The sequence below is a fragment of the Giraffa tippelskirchi genome, chromosome 10 (assembly GCF_054371585.1).
Source record: "Giraffa tippelskirchi isolate mGirTip1 chromosome 10, T2T-mGirTip1v1.2.pri, whole genome shotgun sequence".
Taxonomy (NCBI): Eukaryota; Metazoa; Chordata; class Mammalia; order Artiodactyla; family Giraffidae; genus Giraffa; species Giraffa tippelskirchi.
Genome location: NC_137284.1, coordinates 149,415,855 through 149,441,067, shown reverse-complemented (window position 1 = coordinate 149,441,067; position 25,213 = coordinate 149,415,855). Strand labels below are relative to the sequence as shown.

Here is a 25,213-nt window from a genome sequence, read left to right as displayed (position 1 = left end):
TGAAACATCTGCCTTGGTGCCAACACTCCAAGGGAATGAATTTTGGTGAGTTTTCTTGAAGAGTAGTATCTCAGTTTCCCACAGCCGTCCGGCTCTCCCAGGCATCAAGCTCCCAGGTTTTCAAAGCCAGATGGTGTGGGAGCTTGTCTTCCTGGTGCAGGTCTCCTGGGCTGGGGGCCCTTAGTGTGTTCAGAGCCCTCAGGTAAGTCTCTCGGGCTGTGATATCCTTCCCACCGATGGGTTAGACCCCCAGGACTGGTCCCAATCAGACTGCACTTCTGCTCCTCCTATCCTTCTCTGTGTGGCTTTTCCTTCTCATCTTTAGCTGTGGAAAACCTTTTCTGCTAGTCTCCAGGTCATTCTCAGAGAGAACTTCTTTATACGTAGCTGTCCTTTGGTGCGTCCCTGGGAGGAGGCAAGTCCAGGATCATCTTACTCTGCTTTCTGTCCCACTTCCTGAGTTCAGCGTTTTTAGATTTTATATATAAGTGATATACAGTATTTTTCTTTCTTTGACTTATTTCACTTAGCATAATGTCCTCAAGTTTCACCATGTTGTTGCAATTGGCAGGATTTCGTTCTTCCCCATGACAGAATAATGCTCACTCCTGTGTGTGTGTGTGTGTGTGTGTGTGTGTGTGTGTGTGTGTGTGTGTGTGTGTGTGTACATGTTTATGTAGCTTGAGGTTGTTTTTTAATAAGGCATGTGGTAAAGCATGTAAATAAAAATCTTCAGTGCTTTTTTGATACATGTTAAGCATGTAATCACTGTACTTTTCTAATTCGTATATCAAGTGATCTTTCCCAATAATTGTGTTTTCTTGCCCTGAATTCTGATACTCATTTATGGTCCTGCCTTCTTGTCCAGATGCAATGATTTTGTTCCTGTCTCCTTGTTGGCCCCCTTTCTAGCCTTCCTGACTTGCTCTTAATCCTGCTTGATATTAAAGTGCTTACTGGCCCGGACCTTGCTGCTGTTTCATGCTCTGGCTTCTTGGCACCTGCTATTCCATCGGCCACAATGCCCTCTGCCCACTGTGTGCCCCGACCCTGGCTCATATTCCCCTTCTCTCAGGAAGGACTCACTGGCCCTCTTTGGTGGAGCCTCTCAGGGTGCCCTCTGCCTTTCAGCATATTATGCTTCTTGTGCAGCCCAGTGTCTAGTAGACATCCTTTAGTCCACCATCTTTCACTGTCTGAAAAGAAACAACTGAAAAGAACAGAATGCTATTGTTTATCCCAGGGACCATAGACTCTTCCCCTGACTCCACTAGAGGCAGGGTGACTCCCATCTCCTGGGATCTGAAGCAGTTCCTGGGGGGAAGGGTGTGTGTGGAGCAGTGGGATGTAGAAGGGCCAGGGAATAGGGGGCCTTGAGGTTCCTGTCCACATTGTGCCCATCACTTGCTGTGAGTTTTAGGGCCACCGCTTTCCCTTTCTATGAGAATGGCTCCTCTCTCTTTCTTCTTCTCTCTCATGGGTAGTTCAGTTCAGTTCGATTCAGTAGCTCAGTTGTGTCCAACTCTTTGTGACCCCAAGGACTGCAGCATGCTAGGCCTCCCTGTCCATCACCAACTCCTCAAGTCTACCCAAACTCGTGACCATTGAGTTGGTGATGCCATCCAACCATCTCATCCTCTGTCGTCCCCTTCTCCTCCTGCCTCCAATCTTTCCCAGCATCAGGGTCTTTTCAAATGAGTCAGCTCTTCGCATCAGGTGGCCAGAGTATTTCATGGACAGGGAAAGCCCAAAAACTCTCCTCAGTAAAGGTCCTTTGAAAGAGCAGAGCCCTAAAAATTCTGGCTGTTCTGAGGCTCCTCTGGGATAGATTTTGTAGGAAAGACACAACAGAAGTCAGAGAAGCTTGTGCGAAGTTTATTTTAGAGACTAAAGTCAGCTAGTTGACCCCAACCAGCTTTCCTTGGAGGAAATCCCCTGCTGGCAGGGTTGGGGTGTGCAGAGACAAAGGCTTCCATTTAGATCAGACTATGGTAGGTTCTTAGTGATAGAAAAGCGATTTGCTTTAATAGGTATCACTGCCCTGTCATCAGGGCAGATACTTAGTTGACGAATAACGTCAACCACTGCTGTTATTCTTACAGTACCTGAAAGAGACAAGGCAGAACAAAGGTCATCTCTGATAACACTCCAACCCCTATGCCTTGACTTTTCTGTGATCACCAGGAATTTCCCCAGTGGGATTCAGTGTCCCCAAATCATTTACAAATATAGGTCCCTTATTAACTTTTCTCCCAAACCTTTCACCTTTCAAATTGGACAGAGTCCCCACATTCTCTCTGCCTCTTCTTCCCTCCCTTCCTCTCTGCCCTTCCTCGTGAAGGTACTGATCCAGATCTGGAGCCATCTTTCTCTTGTGCTTTCTCCCTCCCTGGCGGATAGTTCTTCCCTTGGTCATCTCCTGTACTTACTGTTGGTCTGCAAGTCCCAGAAGAAGTTCCGTGGGTAATTGTTACAGAGGCAGGCGGTGAATTTATAATTAAAATTGCCTTCAATTGGAACATCGCTTAGAAGATAAGATTTAATCTGGGGAGAGAGGACCCAGTGTTAGTTTGGGGATGGAAAAGGGAAAGACAAGAAAAGGTGAAGGGGGAGGAGGAAGGGATGGATGTGGATCAAAGGCAGGAGTAGCCAACTATGTGGTGTCGTCTAGGTCAGAAGGTCTTCTGTCCTCATGTCCTCAAATTCCTGCTTTAACAGCGTGGGTCTAGGGCTTAGGAGGAAAGAGGTAAGTGAGTTCACAGGGCTGGGATAAGTCATCTTGGGGCAGGTGATCATCTGGGGAGCAGGCTTGCCTTGCTTCCCTAGTCAAGGCTGTCCGGAATTGGCCTGTGACCACAGCCTGGCTGCTTGGGTGTGGAAGTCAATGCCAGACCCTGTTGCCAGACTGTGACTGAGCCCCAGCTATGTTCCTGTAAAACTTTGTGACTTTCAGTAATTAGTGACCTTTCATAATTAGGGTGACGTGTCTCACTCTTGCTTTCCTCAGTTGTAAGGTGAAAGCAATTACTTGCCAACCCTGGCTGCTACTAATGGGTTTCAAATCAGATTGAGATACTGAAGTTAGTTTCCCTTTTTCAAATTGAACGCACTTTACAACTTAAGATTCCAGAGTATCCGGGCTTCCTTGGTGGCCCAGTGGTAGAGAATCCACCTGCTAATGCAGGATACATGGGATCTGTCTCTGGGCCAGGAAGATCCCACCTGCCACAGAGCAAACTAAGCGCATGCAGCACAGCTATTGAGCCTGCAGCTGCACAGCCCATTCTCCCCGATGAGAGAATTCACTGCAAACGAGAAGCCCGTTCCCTGCAACTGGAGCATAGTCCCTGCTCACCGCAACTAGAGAAAAGCCACCCAAGGAAGACCCAGCACAGCCAAAATTAAGAAGAAGCTAAAAAAATGAAGACCCCAGAGTACAGCTTATGTAGGTTTCAGTGGAGTCAAGAAGCTTCTGTCTAGTTAGTGTTCAGCATGGGAGTTTTGTTCTGGGGTCCATAAACCCAGAAAGATCTGTGGATAGTATTCAGTGAGTCTGTGTATTCAGGTGGAAAGAAGTTTTATCTTTATTTTTACTAGACTCTCACTGAAACTGAGCACTTCTGTTACAAAGGTCATCAGTAATCCATGGTGGTAGTAGCAGTATGCGTGATCTTATCAAGAAGAGAGACATAGATATGCTTGCACTACATTATAATTTTAGAGATCTTGAAATATTGTTTCCTCATCACTACCTTTGTGCTCTATCAGACTGACATGCATGGTCATGGCTGGGGCCATCAGCCTGTTTCCTGCAACTTCCCCAGGTAACTGGCAGCTCTGCGCTGAATGGCCTGTCAGCCCCAAACAGTGAATTCAAATGTTCTCACCTTTGGAATTTTACTCAGAATACTTTGGACATCCTGGTGTTTCTATAAAGAAATATACCCTTACCTTATTTAGTTTTGTGTTACATTTGCAACAATGTATCTTCATCTATCCCTCTTCATGGATCACAGCATTTTTATGGCAAAGAGTCTTGTATAACTCAATGAAGTTATGAACCACACTGTACAGGGTCACCCAAAATGGATGGATCATAGTGCAGAGTTCTGACAAAACGTGGTCCACTGGAGAAGGGAATGGCAATCCATTCCAGTATACTTGCTTTGAGAACCCTATGAATAGTATGAAAAGGCAAAATGACATGGCACCAGAAGATAAGCCCCCAAGGTTGGATGATGTCCAATATGCTACTGGGGAAGAGCAGAGAAATAGCTCCAGAAAGAATGAAGAGGCTGGGCCAAAGCAGAAATGACACTCAGTTGTAGACATGTATGGTGGTGAAAGTAAAGTCTGATGCTATAAAGAACTTCACTGCATAGGAACCTGGAATGTTAGGTTCATGAATCAAGGCAAATTGGACATGTTCAAGCAGGAGATGGCAGGAGTGAACCTTGACATCTTAGGAATCAGTGCACTAAGATAGACAGGAATGAGTGAATTTAATTCAGATGACCATTATATCTACTACTATGGGGAAGAATACCTTAGAAGAAATGGAATAGCCCTCAGAGGCAACAAAAGAGTCTGAAATTCATTGCTGGGTGCAATCTCAAAACCAACAGAATGATCTCAGTTCATTTTCAAGGCAAATTATTCAACATCACAGTAATCCAAGTCGATTGGATTACTGGGATTATACAGTAGTCCCAGCCACTAATGCTGAAGAAGCTGAAGTTGAAGGATTCTATGAAGACCTATAAGACCTGCTATATCTAATACCAAAAAATTATGTACTTTTCATCATAAGGGACTGAAATGCAAAAGTATGAAGTCAAGGGATATCTGGAGTAATAGGCAAGTTTAACCTTGGAGTACAAAATGAAGCAAGGCAAAGATAGAACACATTGGTCATAATAAGCACCCTTTTCCAACAACACGAGAAACAACTTTACACATGGACATCACCAGATGGTCAATACTGAAATCAGATTGATTATAAGCTTTGCAGCTGAAGATGGAGAAGCTCTATACAGTAAGCAAAAACAAGACCTAGAGCTGACTGTGGCTCAGATCATGAGCTCCTTGTTTCAAAATTCAGGCTCGAATTGAAGAAAGTAGAGAGAAACAAGAGACAATTCAGATATGACCTAAATGAAATCCATATGATTATACAGTGGAGGTGATGAATATATTTATGGGATTAAATATGATAACAGAGTGCCTGAAAAACTATGGACAGAGGTTCATAACATTTTATAGGAGGTGGTGACCAAAACCATTCATAAGAAAAAGAAATGAAAGAATGCAACGTGGTTGTCTGAGGATGCTTTACAAATAGCTGAGAAAATAAGAGATGCGAAAGGCAAAGGAGAAAGGAAAAGATATGCCCAAGTGAATGCAGAGTTCAGAGAATAGCAAGGAAAGATAAGAAAGGCTTCTTAAGTGAATGATGTAAAGAAATAGAGGAAAACAACAGATTAGGATAGACAAGAGATCTCCTCAAGAAATTGGACATATAAAGGGAATAGTTCATGCAAGGATGGACATGATAAAGGACAGAAATGGTAAGGACTAACAGAAGCAGAAGAGATTAAGAAGAGATGGCAAGAATATACAGAAGAACTGTACAAAAAGGTCTTAATAACCTGATAACCATAACAGCGTGGTCACTCACCTAGAGATGGATATCCTGGAGCGTGAAGTCAAGCCGGCCTTAGGAATTATAAGAGTGAACAAAGCTAGTGGAGATGATGGAATTACAGCTGATCCATTTAAAATCCTAAAAGATGATGCTGTTAAAGTGCTGCACTCAATATGTCAGCAACTTTGGAAAACTCAACAGTGGCCACAAGACTGGAAAAGAATAGTTTTCTTTCCAATTCCAAAAGTGGGCAATTCAAAAGAATGTTCAAACTACAGTACAATTGCAGTCATTTCATATGCTAGCAAAGTAATATGCAAAATCCTTCAAGCTGGGCTTCAGCAGTATGTGAACCAAGAAATTCCAGATGTACAAGCTGGGTTTAGAAAAGGCAGAAGAGCCAGACACCAAATTGCCACCATTTGTTGGATCATAGAAAAGCAAGGGAATTCCAGGAAAACATGTACTTCTGCTTCATTGACTACATGAAAGCCTTTGACCGTGTAGATCACAACAAATTCTAGAAAATTCTTAAAGAGATGGAAATACCAGATCATTTTACCTGTCTCCTGAGAGACAAGAAGCAACAGTTAGAACTGGACATGGAACAACAGACTGGTTCAAAATTGGGAAAGGAGTATGTTAAGACTGTATATTGCCACTCTGGTTATTTAACTTATATGCAGACTACATCATGCGAAATGCCGGGCTGCATGACTTACAAGCTGGAATCAAGATTTCTAGGAGAAATAACAACCTCAGATATGCAAATGATACCACTTTAATGGCAGAAAGCAAAGAGGAATTAAAGAGCCTTTTGATGAGTGTGAAAGAGGAGAATGAAAAAGCTGGCTTAAAACTCAACATTCAAAAAACTAAGATCATGGCATCTGGTCCCATCACTTCATGGCAAATAGATTGGCACACAATGGAAACACTGGAATCACTGCAGATGGTGACTGCAGCTATGAAATTAAAAGGTGCTTGCTCCTTGGAAGAAAAACTATGACAAACCTAGACAGCATATTAAAAAGCAGAGACATTACCTTGATGAGAAAGGTCCATATAGTCAAAGCTATGATTTTTCCAGTAGTTATGTATGGATGTGAGAGTTGGACCATAAATAAGGCTGAGCACTGAAGAATTGACACTTTTGAACTGTGGTGTTGGAGAATACTCTTGAGAGTCCCTTGGACTGCAAGGAGATCAAACCAGTCAATCCTAAAGGAAATCAATCCTGAATATTCATTGGAAGGACTGATGCTGAAGCTGAAGCTCTAATACTCTGGCCACCTGATGTGAAGATCTGATTCATTAGAAAAGAACCTGATGCTGGGAAAAATCGAAACAGGAAAATGGGATGACAGAGGACGAGATGGTTGGATGGCATCACCAATTCAATGGAGATGAATTTGAGCAAACTCCGGGAAATGGTGAAGGACAGGGAAGCCTGGCGTGCTTCAGTCCATAGTGTAGCAAAGACTTGGACATGACTGAGTGACCGAACAACACAACAACAGCAAAATGTCATCCAGTCCCGTCACTTCATTCAAATAGAAGAGGAAAAAGTGCAAACAGTGACAAATTTTACTTTCTTGGGCTCTAAAATCACTAAGGATGATGACTGCAGTCATGAAATTAAAAGATGCTTGCTCCTTGAAAGAAAAGCTATGACAAACTTAGACCACTTATTAAAAAGCAGAGAAATCACTTTGCTGACCGACGTCCGTAGAGTTAAAGCTATTGTTTTTCCAGTAGTCATGTATGGATGTGAGAGTTGGACCAGTCAGTCCTAAAGGAAGTCAACCCTGAATATTTGTTGAAAGGACTGATGGTGAAGCTGAAGCTCCAGTACTTTGACCACCTGATATGACGAGCTGACTCAATGGAAAAGACCCTGATTCTGGGAAAGATCAATGGCAGGAGGAGAATGGGGCATCATAGGATGAGACCATTAGATATCATCACCAGCTCAATGGATGTGAGTCTGAGCAAACTCTGGCAGATAGTGAAGGACAGGGAAGCCTGGCATGATGCAGTTTATGTGGTCACAAAGAGTTGGACACAACTTTGAAGTGAACCACAACAATCTTTATGAATCAGGATTTTCACTACTTGAATAACCAAAACAAAAAATTCCTAGTCCCTTGGATGTCCAACAAAACAGCTGTGATTTGTTGCCAAATGGTAGTGTACAGTTTAAGGTCTTTACTCAAGCTTCACGATGACAGCCATCATATATATAATCTCTAGAAAATAAAATTCAACTTGTTTATATTTAAATATATTGCCTTTCAGCCAGTGTGCCCATAAAGAAACACACATATATAGCTGTATCACAAGATTACTTTTTTAATAATTTTATCATTTTTCTTTAATACATCTGTTTTCCTTTGTAATCAGTGCATTTTATTTACAAATTTAGAGCAATTTTCTGCTAAGAGTTCCAAGACCAGCAAAAGTCCAGACCACAAATGTTTAAGCACTTGGTTAACCCTACATTTTCTTCAACATTAAATGACTATATGGTGTTTATATTAAAACATATGTTTGAGGATATAATCTATTCCATTTTAAAAACATTTATTTGTATTTATTTATTTATTTGGCTACACCAGATCTTAGGTGTGGCACAAGGGATCTATTGTTGCAGCATGTGGGATCTAGTTCCCTGATCAGGTCCCCTGCCTTGGAAGCCCAGAGTTTTAGCCATTGGACCCCCAGGGAAATCCTGATTTATTCTATACTTGTCTTTGTGATCTTTAATACCTCACTTGATCAAGAATTTAGTTACATAAACATTACAATTAGTAGAAAATGAATATTAGGTTCTAGAAACATCACACCTATAAAATTATAATTTTTCCAAAGTTTTAAAAATATGAAGGTGTATTTGTAGTTATATATTTATTTCATGCTTCCATGCTAAGTCGCTCAGTTGTGTCTGACACTTTGTGACTCCCACGGACTGTAACCCACCAGATTCCTCTGTTCATGGGATTCTCCAGGCAAGAATACTAGAGTGGGTTGCCATTTCCTTCTCCAGGGAATCTTCCTGACCCAGGGATCGAACCTTCATCTCTTATGTCTCCTGCACTGGCAGGCAGGTTCTTTGTTGCTAGCACCACCCGGAAAGCTCACATTTATTTTATAGTTATACATAACATAAATTCTTTCTAATTTGCAGTATCATTCATTCTATGGAGTTCTTTGTCTTTGGCTTGTACTTGGTTAGGTTTTTAAAAGTTTGCTTTATTTTATTGTACTAGCATTGTTCTTAAAAAATTTTATTAATCACAGTGGCAAAAATTTATATCAGGTGTCAAATTGTTGATTAAACACATTTTTTTTTTACACTTGTTACATTATCAGGGTTGGAAATGGACTTTCATAATCTATCACCACTAGAAATAACCATTATCACAAAACTTTTATGCCCATCTTCACATTCTTTTTTCATCTGTGCTTTTGATAAATAAAACACAAAATTGAAAAATTATGATTCACCCTCCCTCCCACCTCTAATTAGTATACATAGTTCATATTATTGGATTGTAAACAGAAAAACTGGATAAAGCTGCTGTATTACTCTTTGCTCAATGATCAGGAATCTTTCTGTATAGGTGTGGGGCCATTTCTAGAATGCAGTTTAATGAATAACAATCCTCACACTCCCAATTTTGTTTTCTATTTAGTCCCTGTCCTTAAAGTCTCTGGTGGCTCAGAAGGTAAAGAATCTGCCTGCAATGTGGGAGACCCATGTTTGATCCCTGGGTCAGAAAGATCCCCTGGAGAAGGGAATGGCAACCCACTCCAGCATTCTTGCCTGGAGAATCCCATGGACAGAGGAGCCTGGTGGGCTACATACGGTCCATGGGGTCACAAGGAGTCAGACATGACTGAGAGACTAACACTTTCACTTTCAAATCTAATTTGAATTCCGAAGCTGTCAGAAGGTACCTGTGCTTCTTGAGAGATATCTTTCTTGAATGAGATGGGTAGATGCATGAATCTTGGCCCTTGAACAGGGGTGGCTAACAGGGGATGTGCGTGCGTGCTCAGTTGCTCAGCTGTGTCCGACTCTCTGCAACCCCATGAACTGTAGCCCACCAGGCTCCTCTGTCTATGGAATTTTTCAGGCGAGAATACTGGAGTGGGTTGCCATTTCCTCCTCCAGGGGATCTTCCCAACCTAGGGATGGAACCCGCGTCTCCTGTGTCTCCTGCATTACAGGTGGATACTTTACCTGCTGAACATTGAGGAAGCCCCTAGCAAGGGAGGATGCTTTCGTGGCAACACCGGAGGAGACTGTCAGTGAGGTGGAGAAGGACACACTCTTCCTGGGGTGGGAGGGGAAGTTCTGTGGGTTCAACCTGCACAGGTCCTTTCCACGGGACCCAGAGCAGTCAGACAAGAGGGGGCCTAATGCACGTTATCCTTGGAGATCCTCTGGTCTAGATCCTCCCTCTCACCACTGCTGAACTGGGAGAAAGGGAGGAGAAGGGTGTGCTTTCCTTATCGGAGAGGAGAGGTGGGAACAACGGTCAACTTCTGACAAAAGATCAGACAAAGCCAAAGAGCAGAAGAGTGAGAAGAAAGCAGACTCTGCTCGGGGCTTCCTGAGGAGGAGGGTTCATAACCTGCCCGTTGTTGGCACCGCATCTCGTTTCCTCACTTGCCTCAGCCTCCCAGATGGGGTTGTGGGGTTTCCTTCTGAGGCTCTCTGCTCTCCTGTCCTTCACCTCAAACAGTCATACCCAGGACCTGGGGAGGGACTCGCACCCATCCTCCTCCACCTCTCACACGTTTTTCTCTCTTCCCTTTTAGCTGTGCTTCTCCCACTAGTCATGCCTTCTCTCTCCTCCCTCCCACACTTGTCTGGATTGGGGGGGTGTCCCTTCATCTGTAAAATGACAGTAGTCATCTGCCCTGAGCCCCCATGATTATTCTGAGGCTCAAGTATCTATATGAGCATTGGGAGCAGGAGGGTGGGGGTTCATTATGTTGTTAATTACATTATGCAATATTGAAGTCAGAGCTTGATTTAACCGTATTCGTAATTAGGAATCAAATTTTCCGAAGGTGGGCCTCTACTTACCACCATGCATTCCCTCAGTCCTGTTGAAACTTTAAGCACCACAGTGCCCTCTTGACTTTCCTCTGCTATTTGCAGCATCTGCAGGTCCAATGTTATCAACTGTTGACTGGTTCTGGGAAGAGAGAAGCAGGTCGGAGATCAGAAATCAATCCACGAGAGATGGGGCTTGCGATCAGCAGGACCAAGGGAACAGAGAAGGTGCAGAGGAAGGAGATGATGAGAGCAGGATCAATCACTCAGCAACTGAGTCTCCTGAGAACTTTTGATTTGGGGTTGTTTTGTACAGATTAGGTGTGCTTACGAAAGCAACTTGAATTCTTTATTTTAAAGCTGAGCATCTTCTTTCCTTCCACGGGTCATCCTAGTTTGCCCCAAAGCAAGGAACTGCCTGGGATGAGGGGCTTTCTAGTGCTAAAACCAAGAAATTCCTGAGCAAACTGGGCTGAGTGGTCACCTTAATTAGCACAGCTTATTTCAACAACTTGCCATGACTCAGGGCTGAATAGAGTGGTATCTATATCTGAACTTGTCCTCACTCACTGTTTCTTGGTGCCTCCACATTATACCAGCTTCTCAAAATCCTGAGTGGTTTTTTCCAGGATAGGATATCTGGTCACACTACAGAGATCACCACCAGAATCATAATCCAGAAACCCAGCATTCCAAACTCTTTTCCTATAGAGAAAACTTCCAAGATTTGCTGAGTGATTCTGTTCCTCCCCAGACCCTAGCTCCATTTCCTACTTACTCCATTCTGCTTGCCCAGTTTCTTGCTTCTGTCAAACGTGGACTCTCAGTGAACTAGTTTCTAAACCTGCGCATCCTGGTCTCAGTGTTTGTGGGGGCAAGTGGTCCTTGTCTTCATCTTTGGTCTTGAGAATTGGGAGAATGTCTAAGTTGCTGGGTCAGCGCAGTCTCATACCACAGGGCCAAGGATCTGTGGCCACACCCTCTAATCCTTTCCTGAGTCCTGCCCAAAGCTTCCTAAAGCTATTGTTGGAACTCTCTGACCTGCTTCATCTTCTCTTCTAGGAGGGAAGGTATGAGAAGGTGGGGTTTTCTGAACAGAATTCTAACAAAGGTATTGACTATGGACAGGATGTGAATCAGAGCTTTGGCTCTGAGGTAAAGAATCCACCTTCCATGCAGGAGACTCAGGTTCAGTGCCTGGGTAAGGAAGATCCCCTGGAGAAGGAAGTGGCAATCCACTTCTGTATTCTTGCCTGGGAAATCCCATGGACAGAGGAGGCTGGTGGGCTACAGTCTATGGGGTCGCAAAAGAGACATACACAGCCTAGCAACTAAACAACAACAACAACAGTTACTTACAGCCTATTTGAACACTGGGAGCCTTATTTCCAAGGGCAACCTAGAAGCACCCAGTGGAAATTTGAGGGAAATTGATGACACTCTCTAAGAGGGGAAAAATGGAGCTAGGCATGGGGTTCATGAGAGTTCCTGGGACTAGAGTTCTAGGAAGTTGAAAAAGTTTTCAGGAATGGATATGCAGATTTATAGAGTAGGAGTGGAGGAGCCCCCTCCCCACCCAATTTTTTTTGTTTGTTTTTAATGAGGAGGAGAAAGTCTTGGCTCACGTGTCTTCCTGAGCTTTGGTGGTCCCCAGCTGCAGGCAAAGAATCAGAAGCAGGGCAGCAGGGCTGGCCCTGAGCAGGAGATGGAGAGAGTACATGCTGAAAGAGACAGAATGTGAAGTCCTAGAGAAGTAGGATCCCAGGCGCTCAGCACAGTCTTTATACGCAGATTAAGGAAGTGGAGAGCTGCCAAGCAGATTCATGTTGTCAATCATACATTTATCCTCCCCACTCATGATCTTTCCTTGTTGAACTAAAGTTTGTTTTTCTATGGAAAAAGTCAGCATTCAGCTTGAGTGTTAAGAGTCTGGGAGAGGAATTAGATTACCCTTCCTCGTTTTCTCACTATCAGAGTTTCTCAGAATGGCCAGGAGCTCAAAAGATATACCAAACTTTCCCTAGTTGACAGAAACGATTTCTTTCTCCTCATCCTTCCATGCCTGTCTGTCCTCCTCTACATGGCCTTAGCTTTAGTCACTGCTCCAATAGTGTCTGGAGCCAGAGAACCCAGCTGTGGGAGCAGAATTCAGATCTCAGTCTGGGGCACATTTACTTGATCCCCTTATTAAGTTCAATAGGACATGTTTGAATCCTTTCTTCAGAACTAAGGTGATCAAGGTCTCGCCAAGGGCCAGCAAAAATCATATGGTGGGGGGAACTAGAGATGGGCTGCTCTGGATGATGGAAAATTGAGGTCACAACAGTGGGTGACCTGAAGATGTTTGTGATTGTAGAGTCTTTCTTAACTTCAGGGTTAATGATACACCCTACAGATGCCCAAGATCCCCAGCTGCCCCAGAATCCCCAGTGCAGGCAGTATTTTAACTCTAGACAATTTCTGTACATAGCTGGCATCCCTAAATCAGACATCTTTGCACTGAAGAATCTGCTTATTTCACTATTGAGGTGGCCACTTTCTTACTGCTGTGTTACAGCACAAGGCACACAGGAAGACCCCCAATGGGAAGGATCATCTCCATTAGAACAGAACCCAAACGGTGTCCAGAGGTTGCTCTGGCCAGAATGAGAGATCTTCTCCCTGGGATGAGAGGGAAACTGGCTCTTGCTGGCACTGGCATTGTGATAGTTTTCTTTATTCAGTTAAATCTATTCCTTTACCTATGATGTTATGACATTGTGGAATTTGTTCCTATCCTTTGCATGACAGATGGCAGTATGGGAAGACTTTCCCATGAAAGCCAATCACAAGGCATGAACATGAGAATCAGGGTTCTGAGAGTTACCTATGTGTATCTCTAGAGCCAGAATTCAGATTTAAAGTCTAGGTGTATGCCTCTGTTTCTGAATATATCTTTGTGGATTGCTCTGCCTGCTTATTGTACTCTTGCATTTCCCTACTCATTCCTCTGAACTTGACATTACTCATGTCATTCCTCACTTATAACTCCTGCTTTTATTGTGGTCACATGCTTTCTTCTTTGTTTCCATTCTGTGTACTCAAGAACAATGCTTTCATTCCACCTCGCCCTGGTCGTGGTAACCCTCCTTCTTCAACATTGTAATTTTCTGTGCACCTGCATTCTTTCAACATTCTTCAACAATGTAATTTTCTTTGCACCTGCTCCTTCTCTTACTTGCTCCTATAAATTGCATCAGAGGGATCTGCTAGCTGAGATCAAAGGAGAATCGGGGCAAAAGAATCTAGAAAGTGTCCATTCTCTTCCACCGGAAATCCAGGAAGAACTCCTTGCTGAGGTTTAACTCCCTTTGAAGGCATAGTCGCATCCTTGAGGACCTACCTCTAGTGTATTCCCAACAAAGCAGTTCTCCAAAAGGGATAGCTGATGAGTTAAGAGAATCTATTGACTCTACGTTCTCCCATTGGCCAGCGTGAATGTGTGCGTGTGTACTCAGTCATGTCTGACTCTTTGGGGCCCCAGGGACTTTAGTAGCCCACCGGGCTCCTCTGTCCATGGAATTTTCCCGGCAAGAATACTGGAGTTGGTTGCCATAGGAAACTACAATATTTAGAACCTTCAGTGCACATGATGTATCTTATGTATTGTGCTGGTCATGGCTAATTTGATGGTTTATTTTGTATGTCAATTTGGCTAGACCAAGGTATCTAGTTTTGGGTTAAGTACAAGTCTCAATGTCACTCTGAAGCTTTATTTATTTTCTAAATTTAATTTTTATTTATTTTTATTTAAACTTTTAATTTTATACTGGAGTATAGCTGATTAAGTGTACAGATAATTTCAGGTGCACAGCAAAGCAACAACATATACATGTATCCATTCTCCCCTAAATTTCCCTCCATGCAGGCTACCACATAACATTGAGCAGAGTTCCCTGTGCTGTACAGTAGGTCCTTGTTGGTTACCCATTTAAAATGTAACAGTGTGTGTATGTTGATCCCATACTCCCTATCTCTTCCCTCTTCCTCCCATAACCATAAGTTCCTTCTCTAAATATGTGAGTCTGTTTCTGTTCTGTAAGTTCATTTGTATCATTTCTTTTTAGATTCTGTGTATAAGGAATATCATACCATATTTCTCTTTCTCTGACTTACTGTGAAGCTATTTTTAAATCAATAGACATTGAGTAAAGCTAATTACCCTCCATAATGTGGGCAGATCTCATCCAATCATATGGAAGCCTTAAGAGAAAGGACTAAGGCCTCCCCAAGGAAGAGGAGATTTTACCTCCAGAATGCTTTCAGACCTGATCTTCAACATCAGCTCTTTCCTGGATCTTCAGTGTGCTGACCTGCCACGTAGATTTCAAACTGACCGGTCTCTGCAATTATATGAATCAGATCCTTAAAAAAAAAAAAAACTTGCTCTGTCTCTCTCAGACATACACACACACACACACCCCAACACCCACACTCTCCACACATACCCACATCCCACACACACACCCCCACACCCCCCCCACAAACCTTAACACCCACTCCCTCAACACCCACACCCACACACACCCATACCCCACACACACACCCACAGAGACCCCAGACACACCCCAGTACCCACACACCCCTACACACCCCAACACACACCTCCCCACACACACCCCAACATCCACACCCCCCCACACACACACCCCAACAACCAGCACACCCTCCCCAACACACACGCTACTGGTTCTGTTTCTCTTTTGAGAATCCTAATACAGACTGTGTTTGGAAAGGGATAGTACAGGTTGAAAGTGTTGGGATTCATATTGGTTAAAAGTATGTTTGAAACTGTGGGGTAAAATTGCATTCTGAACTCAGAGTATAGTGGCATTTCACCTGGGAAGGGCAGATGAGAAGTGAAGATATACCACTTAGATGGATTGTGCTGAATTCTCAGTGCCATTTCACTGGGCTTCAGGATGTTTCAGTGTAACTTTATCATGTGGTGAAGTCCTGGGATGTAAGACAGATTATTGCCTATTGAACATAATTTTGGAAGGTACTGAATAATGATATTTACCTCTATTTTAGTATAAAATTATTATTATTTTTAAAGTGATGGTCACATGGGAGTTCCCTTGTGGTCCAGGGGCTAAGACTTCACACTCCCATTTCAGGGGACCCGGGTTCTATCCCTCATCAAGGAACTAGATCCCACATGCCAGAACTAAGCATAGTGCCCCAACTAAAGTTCACATGCCCCAACTAAAGACCCTGCATGCCTCAGCAAAGATCAAAGATCCCATGTGCTTCAACTAAAACTCAGTGCAGTCAAATTAATTAATTCATTTTTGTTCAGTCACTCAGTCATGTCTGACTCTTTGCGAGCAACTCCGTTGACTACTCCAGACTTCCCTGTTCATCATCAACTCCCGCAGTCTGCTCAAACTCATGTCCATTGAGTTGGTGATGCCATCTAACCATCTCATCCTCTGTCATCCCCTTCTCTTCCTGCCTTCAATGTGCCCCAGCATCAGGACCTTTTCCAATGAGTTGGCTCTTTGCATCAGGTGGCCAGAGTAGTGGAGATTCAGCCTCAGCTGCAGTCCCTCCAATAAATATTCAGGATTGATAAACAATGAAAAAAGAATCCACACTTCCAATGCAGGGGATGCGGGTTCAACTCCTCTTTGGGGAACTAAGATTCGCATGCCACATGGTGAGGCCAAAAAAAAAAAAAGAAGAGAAAGCAATGGTCACATATTTGTCAAGATACCATGGAAAATGATGGCCATGGAATAATGAAACATGGTGAGGATGACTTAAGGACCAGTATGAATGACAATCATTTGTCTTTCACTCCATCATGTATATTGGTTATAGGACTCCTGGGTATGTTAACCTGACTTGAACATTTGCAGACATTGGTTCAATAATCCTGACTTAAACAGCAACGACTATTTGTTCTAGAAAGCGATGTGGTTTGAGAGCCATTAAGCCAATCAGTCACCACAACATTGTTCCCTTAACTGTTCATCAAACTGCATATAAGATTTGGATGGAGATGAGGAGTATCAGGCAAACCTGGCAGAAGCATGTTTTCTTATACATTTTCACTGGGTTTAGCTTAAAACCAGGAACTAGGCAAATGCCTATGTGCATGCTAAGTGGTTTCAGTCAAGTCTGACTCTTTGTGATCCCCTGGACTGTAGCCTGCTAGGCTCCTCTGTCCATGGGATTCTTCAGGCAAGAATACTGGAGTGGGTTGCCATGCTCTCCTCCAGGGGATCTTCCTGACCCAGGGATCGAACCTGCATCTCTTATGTCTTTTGCATTGGCAGGCAGGTTCTTTACCACTAGCGCCACCTGAGAAACCCACTAGACAAATACATCAGGCAAAAATCCATGTGTCCTAAGCCTGTTCCACAGTTGACATAGAGGTATCAGTATTCATGGGGCTGAATATATCTGAAAAGATCAGTATTTCAGGGGCAAGATAGAATCTAATTAGTGGCCACAGTTCTGTATGTATGAGTGTTTTCAAAATGCTGTTTATAACAAAAGTTTTCAGGATAATGCTATCGTCTTCCCTGTGTTATTGTTCAGAAAACCCATTAAGCAGATGGCTCCTAAAGGGAAAAAAAATACCGATTTGTCATGTGCTTTAAGTAACGAACAAGTATAGGAGGTTTAAGAAATTAAAGAGAGGTTTATAAAATCAGATTGTAAACCACCCAGGAGGCTCACAGCAGAGAATGCGCTCAGGTGCAGGGGAAGGGATTAAGGACTAGGGAGGAGCTTGCCACAGGCTAAATATGCAAAGAGAAAGGTTACCCTGGACCTGACAGGCAGGAAGTTAAGGGATGACCAGAAAAGGGAGTTACAGAAGCCAACACACATCGAGCACATAGTATGTGCATGACATTGTGCTAAGTATTTCACATATATTAACTCACTTAATCTTCAAAATACCCCACAAAATAGGTTTCCAGTTTTAATCCATTTAACAAATGGGGAAATGGAGGCACGTAGCGGATAAATACACGGAGCCCAGGTCACATAGCCGGTAACTGGAGGAGCCAACTTTAGATCCAGGTTTTGCGGAATCTGAAAGTTTTGTTTTATAGGATTGGGAACCTCTTTCACAAATAGAATACACATTTACAAATGTGAAATACAGGTACAGGACCTTGGAAGAGTCTGTAAATGAGGGGCCCTGAATCTTCCCGTCACTAACTCTACTGTGAATATATCTCTGGATGGAGTCAGAATTTGAACACAGGCCATCTGGTTCTAGACCCTGAGTTTTTAGTGATTCCACTGTCTCCTGGTGAGTACGAGGCCCCCCTGAGGCTACCCAAAGGGAGGGTTCCAGAGTGGGGAGATACAAGACCCACTCTAAGCATGTGTTTTGCCTTGTATAAGACTGACCATTCTAGCGTGTTTCTCCATAAAGCTGATGCGAACAATGTCTGCATTCATCCTTTCTTCTGTCTGTTCATCTCTCCATCCATCAACCTCCCAATCCCTTCAGTTAATCCAGTCTACAAATATTGGTTAAGCACCTATCATTACAAAGAGGCTTAGTTGATGGGCATTTGGAAATGAATATGACAGAGGACAGTGGGGGAGAAGAGTCACAGAACAAATTCAATAGGTCATGATCAGCATTGTAATAATAGTTTCTGTTTATTGAGGATTACTAAGGATTTTGCCAGGTTAACGTAAATGGCAGGGACTTCCCTGGTGGTCCAGCGGTTCAGACTTCCCCTTCCGATGCATGGGGCACAAGTTTGATCCCTGGTTGGGGAGCTAAGATCCTACATGCCTGAAACCCAAAAAACCGAAACATAAAACAAAAGCAATGGTGTAACAAATTCAATTAAGATTTTAAAAATGGCCCAAAAAGTCTTAAAAAAAAAAACTAAATGAAACTGGCAGGTTTGGGACCTGTTTCTCTCTGTCCATGTATTTTTAAAAGCATCCAAACAAACATACCTACAATAGTAAAATATGAATTTGATTGAAAGGTTGGAATAATGTCATAGATCTTTATTCTTTTAGGAGAGATGGAGAAGTTTTACATCTTATATTCCACTGACACTTCTCTTAATGTCTGCCCTGATTCCAACATTTCTCTCTTAATGGTAGCTGCTAGAGACTTCTTCTTGTCTCTCTTACCATGTAGTGTGCCCACATCATGATGTTTCTCCATTTTTATCACTTTTTTTATACACTGAGTACTTCTAACATAGGCAAGATTGAAGGCAGGAGGAGAAGGGGACAACAGAGGATGAGATGGTTGGATGGCATCACCGACTCAATGGACATGAGTTTGGGTAAACTCCGAGAGTTGGTGATGGACAGGGAGGCCTGGCGTGCTGCAGTCCATGGGGTCGCAAAGAGTCAGACACGATTGAGCGACTGAACTGAACTGAACTTTTAACATATGACCGTCCCTCCCACTGTGAAAAACCTCAGAAGTAGAGCCCACTTTCTTTTGTCTCCTTTTCTCATGAGAATCACACACCCCAGATTTACCATGTATAGCTTCTACAAATACCAAAACCAACACTAAGAACAAATATTTACAGAGCTCTTGCTGTAAGTCAGACTCTGTTCTAAGTGCTTAACATATTAATTTACCTATTCCTTAAAAATCATGTAATTTAAGTATTATCCCATTTTATGGATGAGGAATTTGAGGCCCAGAGAGATAAGGCAATTGGCCCAAGGTTGCAAAGTACAGAGTTGGGTTTCAAACATAAGTTGTCAACTTAAGTCCTTAAGCACATTTATTGTCTCTAAATGTAGCAACATTACAGTTGAGGAAAGGAAACTCAAGAGGGGTTTAATAGCTTATTCAAGTCATACAGCCAATGAATAAAAAAGCAATAAGCACATATGATATCACTTTGATGTGGAATCTAAAAAATGATACAAATAAACTTATTAACAAAACAGAAATAGACACAGTGACATAGATACTTATGGTTACCAAAGGGGAAAGGTGGTGGAGGGATAAATTAGGAATTTGGGATTAAAAGATACATGCTGCTATATATGAAATTGATAACCAATAAGAACCTACTGTATAGCACAGGAAATTATATTCACTATCTTGTAATAACCTATAATGGAAAGAAATCTGAAAAAGAATATATGTATATATGAAAGTGAAAGTGTTAGTTGGTCAGTCTTGTCTCACTCTTTGCAACTCCATGGACTGTAGCTTGCCAGGCTCTTCTGTCCATGAGTTTTCCCAGGCAAGAATATTGGAGTGGGTAGGCATTCCCTTCTCCAGGGGAATCTTCCTGACCCAGGGATCTAGCCTGGATCTCCTGCAATGCAGGCAGGCAGATTCTTTACTGTCTGAGGCACTAGTTTTGAATATCATATTTTCATTTTAAATTTTTATCTGAAATGTTGTAAATCAGCTATACTTCAAGAAAAGATAAGAAGTTTTAAAAAAAGGTGATATTCAAATCCAGATAGAAGCAAATCTAGAATTGGTACTCAAAATGACTATCTTCCATTATGGAACTTCCACAAAGAACATTTAACTCATACTGATGATGTAATGAATTTCCAGAGGAGTTGTATCCAAGTTGAGTTTTGAAGTGTTGCAATGTGAGTCAAAATAGTTGATATACAAAAATTACTTCACATATTCAATTATGAAATTTTATGAGTTTAGACATATGTATCAGTTCAGTTCAGTTGCTCAGTCGTGTCTGACTCTTTGCGACCCCATGTACTGCAGCACGCCAGGCTTCCCTGTCCATTACCAACTCCCGGAGCTCACTCAAACTCATGTCCATCAAGTTGGTAATGCCATCCAACCATCTCATCCTCTGCTGTCCCCTTCTCCTCCTGCCTTCAATCTTCTTCAGCATCAGGGTCTTTCCCAAGGAGTCAGTTCTTCGCATCAGGTGGCCAAAGTATTGGAGCTTCAGCTTCAGCATCAGTCCTTCTAATGAATGTTCAGGACTGATCTCCTTTAGGATGGACTGGTTTGATCTCCTTGCATCCAAGGGACTCTCAAGAGTCTTCTCCAACATCACAGTTCAAAAGCATCAATTCTTCTGTGCTCAGCTTTCTTTATAATCCAACTCTCACATCCATACATGGCTACTGGAAAAACCATAGCTTTGATTAGATGGACCTTTGTTGGCAAAGTAATGCTCTGCTTTTTAATATGCTGTCTAGGTTGGTCATAGCTTTTCTTCCAAGAAGCAAGTGCCTTTTAATTTCATGGCTGCAGTCACCATCTGCAGTGATTTTGGAGCCCAAGAAAATAAATTCTGTCACCGTTTCCATTGTTTCCCCGTCTATTTGCCATGAAGTGATGGAACTGGATGCCATTATCTTAGTTTTCTGAATGTTGAGTTTTAAGCCAACTTTTTCACTCTCCTCTTTCACTTTCATCAAGAGGCTCTTTGGTTCTTCTTTGCTTTCTGCCATAGGGGTGGTGTCATCTGCATATTTGAGATTATTGATATTTATCCCAGCAGTCACGATTCCAGCTTGTGCTTCATTCAGCCTGGCATTTCGTATGATTTACTCTGCATATAAGTTAAATAAGCAGGGTGACAATATACAGCCTTGCTATACTCCTTTCCCGATTTGGAACCAGTCTGTTGTTCCATGTACAGTTCTAACTGTTGCTTCTTGATCTGCATACAGATTTATATTAAATTTGAAGCATATACTGTTAGTGGTAGAAACATTAATGGCACCCTCAGTTGTCCATATTCTAGTCTCTGGAACCTGTATGTTACCTTATCTGGCAGAAAAGACTTTCTAGATATCATTAAATTACATGCCTTGAGAAGGGGAGATTATCCTGGGTGACCTTGAGGGGCCCCTTGTAATCACAAAAGGTCTTATAAGGGAAAGAACAAGGCAGAAGTGTTAGAGAGAGAGGAGATAGACAGAAGCAGAGGTTAACATGATATATGGAAGGGGCCATAAACCAAAGGTGTTAGGCTGCTTCTAGTAACTGGAAAAGGAAAAAGATTCTCCCCTAGAGCCTCAAGGCATGCTGACACCTTAATTTAGGACTTCTGAGCTCCAGACCTGTAAGATAAAAAATTTGTGTTGTTTTAATCCACTAAATTTATGGTAACTAGTTACAGCAGTGTTGGGAAACTAATATATGCTGCATAATTTCCATCATTTTATCCATACTGAAAAATTTTCTAAGTTTATACCATGTTATATATATGCTTGAATAGTGTATATTTTTGAATATAATTTTTTCATATATCTAATACATCAAGTTTTAGAAAATTGTCATCAAATAGTCTATTTACTTCCTAAATTTCTATTAATTTTCCTATAAATTGTTGAGAGTGGTGTGTTAGAATACTTTTACAAAGATTTTAATTTCTCTTATTTTTTTTTATTATGTAAAAGTTTGCTTTAGGTATTTTGAGTCTGTGTTATTAGGTATAGCATTCAATTTAGTTATATTTTCCCGTTGAACTAAATTTAATTAATAAAACTTTGGTGTTTTTTACTCTAACAATTTTTTTGGCTGTAAGTTCTATCCTGTCTCATGTTAACATAGTGATACAAGCTATATTTGGTTAGTTATTGTCTGTTAAGTCCTCTTATATGCTTTTATTTTCAGTATTCTCTTATTCTTATATATAAGCTTTTAATATGCAATGTGTAATTAATTTGGGGATGCTTATACAGTCTGAAAATATGTCTTCTAATCTAGACATTTAATTTATGATATATTTGGGTTTCACTATAACATATAATTTGTATAGTCAAGGCTGTGGTCTTCCCAGTGGTCATGTGTGGTTGTGACAGCTGGACTGTGAAGAAGCAGAACACCAGAGAATTAGTGCTTTTAAAATGTAGTGCTGGAGAAGACTCCTGAGAGTCCCTTGGACAGTAAGGATATCAAACCAGTCAGTCTTAGGTGAGATCAACCCTGAATATGTGGAAGGACTGACACTGAATCTGAAGTTCCAGTATTTTGGTCATCCGATGTGAACAGCCAACTCATTGGAAAAGTCCTGATGCTGGGAAAGATTGAGGGCAGAAGGAGAAGAGGGCATCAGAGGATGAGATGGCTGGATGGCATCATCAATGCAATGGACATGAACTTGGGCAAACTTTGGGAGATGATGAGGAATAGGGAGGCCTGGTGTACTGCAGTTCATGGGATTGCAAAGAGTTGGACATGACTGAGCGACTGAACAACGACATTTTTCCTATCTCCTCTATGTTCCTTTCTCTATTCTTTTATTGCTTTCTTTTTAATTGATAATACTTCTCATTATTAAGTTTCTCTTTTATATTAGCTTATATGTTTTATATGCTACTATATTATATGATTATATTAGAAATTTTATCATGCATATGTAACATGGCAGAGCCTAATATTAGTTACATCAGCTTTCTTTGAACAATATAAAGCCTTAGATCATTTTACCTGTACTCCCAACTTTGTATGCCATTGTTGCAGTGTATTTTAATTCTCTCTACATATTTTTAAGCAAAATTTTCCTATAAACATTTTTATTGAGGTATAACACACATAAAATGCCCAGGTAACAAGTAGATCTTGATGAACTTTTACACAGGAATATCTCTCTGAAGGGACTTGCCTATAGCTCAAATGATAAATAATCTACCTGCAGTGCAGGAGACCAGGGTTCGATCCCTGGGTCAGAAAGGGCCTCTGGAGAAGGGAATGGCAATCCACTCCAGTATTCTTGCCTGGAGAAGCCCATGGACAGAGAAGCCTGGTGGGCTACAGTCCGTGGGGTCGCAAAGAGTCAGAAATGATTGAGCAACTAACACACACACCCCCCTCTGAAACCACCATCTGAATTAAGATACCGATTATTTTTTTGTACACTGGGAACCTCATTTATGCCCCCTTCAACTCAATATCCCCAATGTTATATGAAAATTCCTATTTCTATCACACAACACTACTTTTTTTCTTTCCCTGAGCATCTTATAGAGTTTGTCTGTCTATCGATCTATCTACAGTTGTTGGCATCTGGATTCTTTCTTTCAGCATAGTTTCTGTAGATGTTTACACTTAGCAGTAATTAAATATTTTCCATTGTTCTTTAATATTATATAATTGTACCACTATTGGTTGTTTCATTCTATGACTGGTGTGCAATTGAGTTTTTTTCCATTTTTGATATTTTGAAGAAAATTATTATTTTTTTTCAAACATGCTTTTAGGACAAATCAGGACCTAGCTGCAACAGCTACAAGCTTCCTGCAGCCCTGCCCATGTCCAGCTCAGAGCCCGGCCCTAGACCCCACCCACTGCCATAAATCCACTCATATATCTTGAATATATTTAGTTAGATATATTATAATGTGACATGTGTACTCCTAAAAATTGCTACACTATGCAAAATGTCACAACAAAACCCAGAAGACTTATGCCCTTACTCCCGTTTTTCTCATAACACTCAAAAACATTGTTGGTAATACATAGAGGAACCTAGTAAAAGAGTAGTATAATATTACACATGTCAGATGGTTACTATAATAAATGTAACACTTTGCCTTAAAAAAGACACAGTGTTTGCTTGTGGAAGTAGGTGTCACAGGGTGGCAGATTGTGAGTCATTGTGAAAGGATGGGAGGAGGGTTATCTGAAATCAGACAGAAAGTTGTGATACTGGTTGTAGGTAAGTAGGTGTGACTCATTGTCCTTGCTTTGGTGTAGGCTGCTGAACTTTTATAACCTTTAAATCTTTGAGCATATTTTTTTCCTCTTTGGACTATCGATCTTTTAAAATTTGTAATGGATGCCTGTTTCATCAAAACTGTAATTTTTTAAGAAATTTATTTATTTTAATTGGAGGCTAATTACTGGTTTTTGCCATACATCAGCATGAATCAGCCATGGATGTACATGTGTCCCCCCATCCTGAACCCCTTCCCACCTCCCTCCCCACCCCATCCCTCTGGGTTGTCCCCAAGTACCGGCTTTGAGTGCCCTGCTTCATGCATCGAACTTGTACTGGTCATCTATCTTACATATGGTAATATACACATTTCAATGCTGTTCTCTCAAATCATCCCACCCTCGCCTTCTCTCACATAGTCCAGAAAACTCTGTTCTTTACATCTGTGTCTCTTTTGCTGTCTTGCATATAGGGTCATCATCACCATCTTTCTAAATTTCATATATATGTGTTAATATACTGTATTGGTGTTTCTCTTTCTGACTTACTTCACTCTGTATATAATAGGCTCCAGTTTCATCCACCTCATTAGAACTGATTCAAATGCGTTCTTTTTTATAGACGAGTAATATTCCATTGTGCATATGTACCACAGATTTCTTATCCATTCATCTGCCCATGGACATCTAGGTCACGTCCATGTCCTAGCTATTGTAAACAGTGCTTCAGTAAACATTGGGGTACATGTGTCTCTTTCAATTCTGGTTTCCTCGGTGTGTATGCTCAGCAGTGGGACTGCTGGGTCATATGGCAGTTCTATTTCCAGTTTTTTAAGGAATC

General features: G+C 41.7%; 2 protein-coding genes across 6 annotated transcripts in view; one reads left to right on the top strand and one right to left on the bottom strand.

The window, feature by feature from the left end:
• LOC145523704 (olfactory receptor 9A4-like) overlaps positions 1 to 25,213 on the top strand; it is a 150,526-nt gene that overhangs the window by 28,544 nt on the left and 96,769 nt on the right. The gene's annotated exons all lie outside the window — the stretch shown is intronic.
• PIP (prolactin induced protein) lies at positions 1,860 to 14,283 on the bottom strand. 5 transcript variants are annotated; one of them, XM_081534469.1, is made up of 5 exons: positions 14,095 to 14,283; positions 12,338 to 12,602; positions 10,743 to 10,854; positions 2,430 to 2,544; positions 1,860 to 2,105 (listed from the first exon to the last, which is right to left on the bottom strand). In XM_081534469.1, the coding sequence occupies exons 2-5, from the start codon at positions 12,430 to 12,432 to the stop codon at positions 1,987 to 1,989; spliced, it is 441 nt and encodes a 146-aa protein (XP_081390595.1). In that variant the 5' UTR covers positions 12,433 to 12,602; positions 14,095 to 14,283; the 3' UTR covers positions 1,860 to 1,986. The 5 variants fall into 5 exon arrangements, with proteins under 5 accessions (XP_081390595.1, XP_081390594.1, XP_081390593.1 ...); XM_081534468.1 differs by having other exon boundaries at positions 12,338 to 12,520; XM_081534467.1 differs by having other exon boundaries at positions 12,338 to 12,433.